We start from the raw sequence: 10,188 nt of genomic DNA on the forward strand, positions 1-10,188 counted from the left end.
CCGCGCCTGCCGCCTTCGGTTGTCCGCGCCGTTCGCCGGCAGCCGGGCGAGGGCCCCGTCTGGCTTCCCAGCCGGCAGGCGCGCGGCGGGGCAGCCCGCCGCGGTGACGTCACGCGCGGCGGCGGCCGGCAGGACCCCCCCCCGGGGCGGGTTCTGGAAGGTTCCGGGGCGGCGGATCCGCGTCCATCGGCGGCGGGCGGCGATGCCGGAGCACGGAGGGGCCAGGGCCCATGGCGGCGCGGGCAGCCGCGCCAAGGGCACCTACCAGGACCGGGATAAACCCTCCCAGATCCGATTCAGCAACATCTCGGCCGGCAAAGGTGAGGCGCGGGGGCGGCCGCGGCGCTCCGCCTGCCCGTTGTGCTGAGGGGGGGGCCGGGCCCGGCCGGCAGCCGGAGCCGCGGCCCCCGGTGGGCACTGCGGGCGGGGGGCCCGGGGGTTCAATGTCGGGAACTTCCCAGGGATGGGGCGGGGGGCGCCGAGCCCGGCAGCTGGCACAAGCCTGGCTGGGATGGCTGGGCATGGAGTATTTCTGTGCTGCTGCTCAGTTTTAACATGGCTGGGATCTGCTGATCGGGTGTTAGCTGTTTAAAAGAAAAAAAAGAAAAGCTACGGGAGTCAGCCCTGATACTGCCGCGTTTTATAGCATTTCACTACTGAGGATGACTGACTGCTGGCAAAATAAGCGGGAACTGCTTAATGCCGGGAGACGCTTTTTTTTTTTTTTTTTTTTTTTTTTATGCAAAAGAAATGTTTAGGATGATGGAATGAGTGCTTGTAGCTCTTTAGATCAACTGGCAAACGTATTTTTTTTTTCTTTTCGTAGCTGTTGCTGATGCAATTAGAACAAGCCTTGGACCAAAGGGAATGGATAAAATGGTAAACCTTATCCTTAAATTTTGAAAACATTAGGTTTATTGGAGATACTGGCAAGTCAACATACCTTATATAGGATGCCATATTTTGCCATGAACTTCTTTCCCAAGTTTCATTTATTTAAGAGAAAGCGTGAACTAAACGCGCATTTTCTCAGTTTGAGAAATAATGTTGGTGGGAAGAAAACTTTGCCTTGAGCATCAAATTAAAATGAAGATTTTTAGTTACTGATCAAAACGTTTCTCCTCTTCTTGTTCAGATTCAGGATGCTAAAGGAGATGTGACAATCACTAATGATGGTGCTACTATTCTAAAACAAATGCAGGTTCTGCACCCTGCAGCCAAAATGGTATGTGGTTTTTGTTCCATTGTTCCAATAGTGATATGTGTTAGAGCTTAATTTCTGAGACAAAAAAACATAGGGACATTTTGTGTGGCTTTGAGGAGCATGAGCCCCTAGTGATAGAGCAATAAATTTTGTGCAGCGTGTTCCAGGAACATTTATTTTGATCGCAACCTGTGCTGAATCGTTCAGAGTTGTTACTTCTTAGCCAGTATTCCTTATGTGTAATCCCTCTGGGCACGTTTTAAGACATAAAAGAATCTAGCCCAAACTTTTCTCTCTCACTTAAGAAAGAAAAGTCAGTGATGTCCCAAACCACCAGGTTAGAACAGAATGAATTACGTGATGGTCAGGTGGTCCGAGGGTACTGTAGCCTGGGCTTTTGAGAAGTGCAGAGCTCTTGGATTTGATTGTGGTTGGAGATGGAAATGAGCTTCCTGTGGCCCTTCTGCAGGAAAGGAAAAGGAAGACCTGTTAGATAGGTGTGATGCGTTTTAAGCTCAGTAGAAAAGCTGCTGTAAGTGATTTGGTTTACCATAGCTGTATTTCAGCCAAATACATGTACAAGTATGGGAAGTAAATTACAACAGGTACAAACTTCAAATTAGAAAAGGTGTCATTTGTCCCAGTACCGAGGTTAATCTCAGTAGTGCTGCATTCTTGATTTTTTTTTTTGTCAGTATTTGCAATTAAGTAGCATTATATATAAACTTCTATCATACTTTGTCGTTTAGTTGGTAGAGCTGTCAAAAGCACAAGATATTGAAGCTGGTGATGGCACTACATCTGTTGTTGTCATTGCTGGAGCTCTTCTGGATGCCTGTTCCAGACTTCTTCAGAAAGGTAGATATACATATATTTAATATAAAACCATGACTGCATGTAGTTAAGTCCTCTGTCCACTTGTTTGTGTATAGTGAAGCTTAAGGCAGCTGTTTCCAGTTGAAACATGAAATGTGACTTGAGTCTTCACATTGAGATTTCACTCATGTCCCACTTGTGATTAAAAATCTGTTAAGCTTTTCATTTTTAATTGAATGCCTTACTGTTGATGCAGCAAATAGTACCTAGATGATGTGAAAAATGTTTGCTTGTAAAAGCTCACCTTGATTGTACTTGTACTTCTTGTGTGAACAGAGAGGTCACGTAAGGTATAAATGCAATTTAGGACCAGCAATTCTACATTTTTTTGTTTAATACACTCAACAAATGAATTGCCTCCCATCGCTTAGAATATGAGGACCTTGAGAATGTCTGATCAGGAAAGGACAAATTATGGAAAGCAGTAGTTAGTGTCGGTTCTGTTTTCTTGTAGTCTGCTCCCGTGCAGCTGAGGAGCTTTTTTAGCTGTCCGGGCAGATGACACTTGGGCTTCTCGGTGCACTGGGAATAGAGCAAGGGCGACTGGACCTGCAGAGCTCTTTTCTGCCTCAGATCTGGACCTGATAGTGATATACTTACACTTGCTTCATCTCGATACCGTAAGAGGTGGTTAGAAGAGGCCTGTGTAATGTTTGCCCGTAAGCTTCATCCTGTGAAAAGATAAAGGATGTATCACCGCAGAGAAATTGAGAAACTTCATAAACACCTGTGGGGAAAAAGTCTGAAAAGCTTTAAGAATGCCAAAGGTAAAGAATACTTAGAGAAAGTATGTTTCTGGGATGTCAGACATTGCAGGGATATGTGCTGTGCTTGTTTGTGAGGACAAGTTATTAGGCACATTACAGGTTTTTTTTTCCTCATCTTCAACAGTGGAAAGTAATAAGGGAGGTTGTATACTCAGGAAGAATTTTTTTTTTTTTTTTTTTTTTTAAAATATGTTCCAGTTTATTCTGATATGAGTTCCTCTAATTGTAACATGGAAGAGAGCGTAAGGGGGGGAAAAAAACCAACACAAACCCCCATTGGTTTGAAAGTATGACTAACAACCTTTTTCTACTATCCACAGGAATTCACCCCACCATCATTTCAGAGTCATTCCAGAAAGCTTTGGATAAAGGTATTGAAGTATTGACCAACATGGCACAGCCAGTTGAACTGAGTGACAGAGAAACCTTGCTGAACAGTGCAACTACTTCGCTGAATTCAAAGGTATGACTGATACTTGAGCCTCGTACCGCCAGCCTAGCTGAGCCTTCAGCTTTTCCCAGTTTGTGCTACTGGTCACTTGTTAAGAGTACACTCATGCATCACAAATCTAGTTGGTTTTCAGACACTGGCTGCCTTTTCTTAGACTGACTTTTCAGAAAGTCATGGTTGATTCAGATTAAATAGAAGCACTCAAACTGAATTTCAGTCTGAAATACACGGTGATCTTTGATGTTAACTATAAGTGTAAAATAAACGAGCTTTGAATGAAAACAGCAACAGAAAAGTCAGGTGAAACACTGAGAGCTTTTGCCAAGTTTTTGTGTAGGCAGCTCTTGTTTGTGTGGCAGGAACTCCTAAAACAGCATGAAAATCTGGAGAAGTGTGCTAGTTTCCCTTCCAGCAGAATAATCGGAAAAACTCTCAAAAGTCTTTCAGGAGTCTTAAGAAAAATTCAAGTTCCTCCCATGTAAGTTCCTAAGCATAGTTTTTCCCACCAACATAACTGCTGTTGACTTTAACTGGAGTAGCCCTTAAGAAGATACCATGTTAAGACATTTGGCTGATGGACAGGGAGGGAAAAAGTTCTGTTTCAAAATTCAGAAGTCAAACACTAAAACACAGTGACACTTTTTTTAATTACTATTATCAATGTTAAATCTCTCACCATTTGTTTTTCTTTGCTATTAAATCCCTTAGGTTGTGTGTCAGTATTCTAGTTTACTTTCTCCGATGAGTGTGGACGCAGTGATGAAGGTGATTGACCCAACTACGGCTAGTAGTGTGGACCTCAGAGATATTAAAATTGTTAAGAAATTGGGGTAAGAAACAATTTTTAACCAGACGGAACTTTGTCTCTGTGAAATCAGCTTCCCAAAGCGCTAAGAGTCATGGATTGGTTTTGTTTCCAGGGGCACAATTGATGATTGTGAACTGGTTGAAGGACTAGTCCTGACTCAGAAGGTGGCAAATACCGGTGTAACCAGAGTGGAAAAAGCCAAAATTGGCCTCATTCAGTTCTGCTTGTCTGCTCCAAAGACAGACGTAAGTTGAACTATGACTAGAGGGAAACCTTTTGCTCTAGTACTTGAGAGATGCAAATGTAATAACACGTTTTTTTTTAAGATGTGATGTCAGCTCTGTTCCACAGCTATAATGAAGCTGTGGTGGGTAATGCTTAGCTACTCAGAACTCTTAAAAGAACTTCAAGTTGGTATAAGAAATAAAACAATTCAGAAATCCATTATTTCTCATCAATTAAACGCTCACTAATGAGCCATATTTTACTGTCATGCTTATTTGCTCTGAATCCAACAATGTGGAACATCTTGACAGTTGCTTTTAAAAGTCATGTTCATAAGATGTGCTTTTCTGTTTTTTTTTCTCTCTTCTTTTAAATAGATGGACAACCAAATAGTTGTTTCTGATTATGCTCAAATGGACAGAGTACTGCGTGAAGAGAGAGCTTATATTCTAAATTTAGTTAAGCAAATTAAGAAGGCTGGGTGCAATGTGCTGCTGATCCAGAAGTCTATTCTGCGGTATGCCAATACTGATTTACTGGTTTACTGTGTGTTTGGGGGAACAATTGGAATTGTTTGGAGCACCTGGAAAATGGAAGCCAAATGCTAACGGTCACGCTTGGCAGAGTGTCAGACTGGCTGCAGCAGTGACTGTACCTTTTCAAAGCACTAGTGCTGTTTGTATTTCCAAGTTCAGTGATGTCCCTGCTTTGTAGTCTGAAGAATTTCAGCACTGCTGGCAAGAAGCGTGCAACGGGCTACCAGGACCCAGTTATTAAAATAGCACTGTGGATTGACTACTTCCCTCTTGTTTTTTAGGGATGCTCTTAGTGACCTAGCCCTCCATTTTCTGAACAAAATGAAGATCATGGTGGTTAAAGACATTGAAAGAGATGACATTGAGTTTATATGTAAGGTAAAGTGAGTTATGTAAACGGCTGTTAAAGTAGCAGCAGTGATTAAAGTCTACCCAAAACTAAGTACCCAGCCAGTGCCAGTTTATTACGACACTTTCGCAAGTTTTATGTTCTGACTGTAATGCAAGAGCAGACATTTCCATAAAGAACCATTCCTGTTCTGTTGAACAGTCACATTTGTGGAAAGATTCAAGACAGATGTAAAAGCCATAGTTCTAACTGCGTTTTACTGTAATATACAGGCAAATGCTTTGCAGTATACTTGGTGACTCTGCAGTTCAGGTTCTGGATTGTTTTTTTATTTTTTTTCCCCATTATTTTTCCAGACAATTGGAACTAAGCCTGTTGCTCATATTGACCAGTTTACTCCTGACATGCTGGGGTCTGCTGAGCTGGCAGAGGAGGTCAACTTGAACGGTTCTGGGAAACTAATAAAGGTGAGTGAGTGACAGAATGTTAATACCTACTTAACATCTGCCAGTTACTTCAATAGCAACTGCTAACTTCCGTGGTTTTTACTACTGAAGTAAGTATCTAATTCTATTCTGTGAGTAGCCACCAACTTGGGAAGTGGGGTGGTTTTGCTGAGCCAGATGTCAGTACTGTTATAGAACTTCCAGATACCAACAGAACTCTGTCTAGAACCCTTTTCTTCTTTTTTTCTTTTTTTTTTTTTCCCAGTCTTAGTGTTTGGTTTTATGTTTCAGATTACGGGCTGCACAAACCCTGGAAAAACGGTAACCATTGTGGTACGTGGATCCAACAAACTTGTTCTAGAAGAAGCTGAGCGTTCAATTCACGATGCCCTGTGCGTCATAAGATGCTTAGTTAAGAAAAGGTAACGTCTTGCTTTGGTTAAGAGTATATTAATACTACAGAAAGCTAATATTTTATGCACTTACTTAAAATGAGGTTTGATTTTTTAAACTTCTGTCCTCAGAGCTTTAATTGCAGGAGGTGGAGCACCAGAGATAGAGTTGGCACTGCGCTTGAACGAGTATGCTCGCACTTTGAGGGGCATGGACTCGTACTGCGTCCGTGCGTATGGAGACGCGCTGGAAGTCATACCATCCACGCTGGCTGAGAACGCAGGTCTCAACCCTATCTCAACAGTAACAGAGCTGAGAAACAGACATGCTCAAGGAGAGAAAACAGCTGGCATTAACGTCAGAAAGGTAACGAGGAGTTACATATGCATAGTATCGCTTAAGGAAATATTTGGGCATTAAAAGAAAATGCCTAGCGTTAGAGCTAAACTAAGGAGAGGGCAAGGTTGCATCTCATAATGGTATTCTCCTTAAAAACAGTGTTGAGGTAGCTATATATAACTTGTTCTCAGAGGCTTTAACAGCTTAGCCAGAGTATTAATAATAGCAGATACGTAAATGCCATACGCACCGGACAAGAAACTTCTTGTGTATCTTCAAAAACGTTGTTTCAGCTATAAAAATAGATACACTTAGAATGGTCCATCAGTATTAGGATCACCTTCCACTGCAGATAGGTTACAGGTAGTACAGTGGGCTAGCTGCTTTTAAATTGTCACCACCTTTAAGCTAGCATAAGGCCGTTTATCTTTTCTCTTGGTCAATTTTGACTGGATGTGTCAAGTGCTTGGTGGTCAGAAATGCATACTACAATATTCCTGTTACGGATGGAAGAGTACTAATCCTTTGATAGTCAAATTTTGCGTTCAGCGTCCTGAGGATTCTGCTAAAAGAGAACTTGCTAAATCTAACTGTAGTCTGACTTGCACAAAGTAAAAGCTACTTACTCCCCGTAGGGTGGCATTTCCAACATCTTGGAGGAGTTGGTTGTCCAGCCGCTGCTCGTGTCTCTGAGTGCATTGACTCTCGCAACGGAAACTGTGCGCAGTATTCTTAAGATTGATGATGTGGTGAGTGGTGTTCGTGTCATGTTTTGTTTAGTCTCTTTTTCACAAGCACCAGAATAGTTACTGTCCTCTAATTTGCTGTGCTTCAAAATACAGTTATTGTGTAGTACTCTCTGTTTACATGCCACAGGGGTCATTTGGCCTTCTAATAACTGCAACTGGAACAAAATGAAATGCATTCTAAATACTGTACTGTAAAGTAATGAGGTAAGACAGTGACTAAAGCCCAAGGATTTTTTAGCAGAGGAGAAGCAATTGTTAAGTATCCTGTGCCTGACTGTGTGAACTCTTCTTTGCAGGTGAACACACGATAAGCTGAACAAAGGAAGTGGGGACTGTGCCCTAGAGCTCCTTCTGTGTAGTTGGGAAGGTGGTCTCCTCACCAAAAGCAACGGTGTGAATTGTCTTAAAGTCCACAAAGGCTTATGTACTTTTGTCAGGTTAATTTAAAAAAAAATCTGTTTTCAAAAAGCAAATGCTGTTTATCAATAAACGTGCCGTAGTTGGAGTCTTTGCTTTATAAGCTTGCTAGAACTAAGGTAAACTTTTATTACATTTGCTTTTCTGTGCTATGTGCTCCTCCCTGGCTCTGAAAAGTTTGACAGCAAATACTTAGCTCTTGTAGTATATTCTAAAATCACCCTTGAACTTACACTCTAGTAACATGCTAGCATAGAGCTGCTTTTCTAAAACTGCCAGAATGGAGTGGTCCTATTTCCCCGAACTGTGACTGACTTGAGTGATGAGTAGCTTTACAGTGATAGCACTTGGCATGCTATCGCATTCCTTGCTCTGTTTTGTCTCCTGCAGTCTGCACTGTCTGCTGCTGTCACCTGAGCCCAGAGTGTTACAAAAGGGCAGATTATACAAAAGTGAAGTGCAAGTGTCAGAACTAAACCTAGTTCTAAAAACTACTGGAACAAGGATTATCTGTATTAATAAGGGATTGATTTAAAATCAGTTTTGGATAACAAATGTCTCTGAAACGGTTGTAACTTTTTTCAGTCAGTTCCATCACAGTGGTGTTCAGTTCCCAGTTCTGTTGAGGAGAACCCTAGGACTGAAACTTCCAGACAGTTTAAGTAATCCACACCCCTGCTCCCCTGCCAACTTAGCTGGTTTTCCTAAAACCGGCTGAGAAGGCAAAAAGAAGTACCCTATTTCATAATAATACAAATTATACTTTTCTAAACCAAGTCATAGAATGTCCATTAAAATCCATTAATAGCTGAAGGAAATGGGTACCCCGTGTTCATGGCACTGCACCTCTGCGTGAGTGCGTGCCCAGTGCTGGGGGGAGCTGTGAGGCCGGTGCCCAGCCACCAGGAACAGCCCAGCTGCCCTGGGATTGGTTCAGCTTAGTTGAATTTGTTCTTAATGTTATGGTTCAGAGTTTAGAACAAACATTTTCCAATTTAGCCTGAAATTTTGAATTAACCCTTTGATCTTCATTATTGCTATACCGTGGTGAGCAGATTCCTCTTTAAAGGAGGAATTCCTTTTAAAGGAGAGTATTTCTTTAATGACTCACATTTCTACTTAGATGGGTCAGAGCTGTAGCTTTTGAGTAAACTTCCACCACCGTATTGACCAGCTGTTGCTGAAATACTTTCCTATGACTTAGCTATTGAAGTAGGACATTCAGAGTAATTCAGGTTCTAAAATAAATGATCAATTTAGGCATCGATGCTCTGCATGAATTATCTATTGTCTGTTTAAAATTACAAATGATGCCTTACCCCCAGGATTAAATCCAGCAATGATCTCACAGTTTAGGATTTAACTTTGATTAAAGCGCTCCATCCCCATCATCACAAACTTCCAATTCATGACAAAGCTTGACAACTCACGTGTGATGTAATCTTTTCACCTGGCTCTTCGCATAAAAATGTAATTCACTCCAAGAAGTAGGTCCAGCAACCATGAATGCCTCCCCACAGAGGTGGAATATTCTTGCCGATCCTGGTTTACCCTCGTTCACGCTTACGGTGTAAAGTTCAGGAGAGGAGCAGACTCTTCAATAATTTACGGGGTGAGAAATGGGGGCTTGTCAAGAGTATTCCCAACGAAAACCCTGAAAAAAAAAAAAAAAAAAAAGTTACCTAAACCTGGGTAGGGAGGTCGGGCAGGCGAGCAGGGCCGGGAGGAAGCCCTGCGGCTGCAGGCGAGCGGGGCAGCCCGGCCCCGGCCCCCGGCCCCGGCCCCCGGCCCCGGCCCCGGCCCCGGCCCCGGCCCCGGCCCCGGCCCCGGCCCCGGCCCCCGGCCCCGGCCCCGGCCCCGGCCCCGGCCCCGGCCCCGGCCCCGGCCCGCCGGCCCGGCCCGTAACGCCCTCCCCTTCCGCTCAACGGGCCGCCCCCCGCCGCGCACGTACCGCGGGGGGGGGTGCGTGTGCGTGTGTGTGTTGTGGGTGGGGGGGTGCCCCGGGCCCCCTCGCACGCCCAGGGTCGCCGGGCAGGCCCAGGGCCGGGTGGGAGGCGGGAAGCTCGGTGCGGCCGCGGGGGACGGGTGAGGGGCTCAGCGTGGCCGGGCCCTCCCCCGCACCGGGGTTTGGTTTCGCATCGCTCGGCGGCTCCGTGCGGCCGCGCGGCCCACGGACACGCACGCCGAGACGGAGGAAAAAAAAAAAAAAAAACCCGACAGCTGGGCCGGCAGCAGCAATGCGTGAGCGTCTCACGGCCCCGGCGCTGAGGAGCCGAGGTAAGAGCCCCCGGGCCGGGGTTGTGCGGCTCGAGAGAAAAAGCGAAAAAAAAACAGAGATGGGGTGTAGGGCCAACCTGACAAAACGTACCCGAGACTTCTTATTAAAATACTTCTGTGTAGAAAAGGATTAGTCTAATTTGAGGATAAAGAAACGAGTCCTGTAATTTTTTTAAAACGTGGTGCTTAAAAACAACACAAAGGAAGCCTTTGTAATGCAAAGTCCCCTGGTTTTAATAACTTCTCGAACTCTTAAAGCTTTAAAAAATATTTAAACACTGTGCTTACATGCACACAGCTGCAAGCTGCCAAACAGTATTGGAACTATAAGCCGTGCAGAATCCCTGTCAT

At 44.2% G+C, this 10,188-nt stretch overlaps 1 protein-coding gene across 1 annotated transcript; it reads left to right on the forward strand.

The window, feature by feature from the left end:
• The first annotated feature begins 110 nt into the window (after positions 1 to 110).
• On the forward strand, positions 111 to 7,648 carry CCT4 (chaperonin containing TCP1 subunit 4). The gene is made up of 14 exons (XM_042789817.1): positions 111 to 320; positions 827 to 879; positions 1,136 to 1,225; positions 1,954 to 2,062; positions 3,168 to 3,310; positions 4,007 to 4,128; positions 4,219 to 4,351; positions 4,709 to 4,848; positions 5,149 to 5,245; positions 5,573 to 5,683; positions 5,954 to 6,084; positions 6,187 to 6,421; positions 7,030 to 7,143; positions 7,440 to 7,648. Exons 1-14 carry the CDS (start codon positions 203 to 205, stop codon positions 7,452 to 7,454), a joined length of 1,611 nt encoding a protein of 536 aa, XP_042645751.1. The 5' UTR covers positions 111 to 202; the 3' UTR covers positions 7,455 to 7,648.
• The last annotated feature ends 2,540 nt before the right edge of the window (positions 7,649 to 10,188 follow it).

Source organism: Tyto alba, unplaced genomic scaffold (genome assembly GCF_018691265.1).
Source record: "Tyto alba isolate M040663 unplaced genomic scaffold, T.alba_DEE_v4.0 Super-Scaffold_16, whole genome shotgun sequence".
NCBI lineage: Eukaryota > Metazoa > Chordata > Aves > Strigiformes > Tytonidae > Tyto > Tyto alba.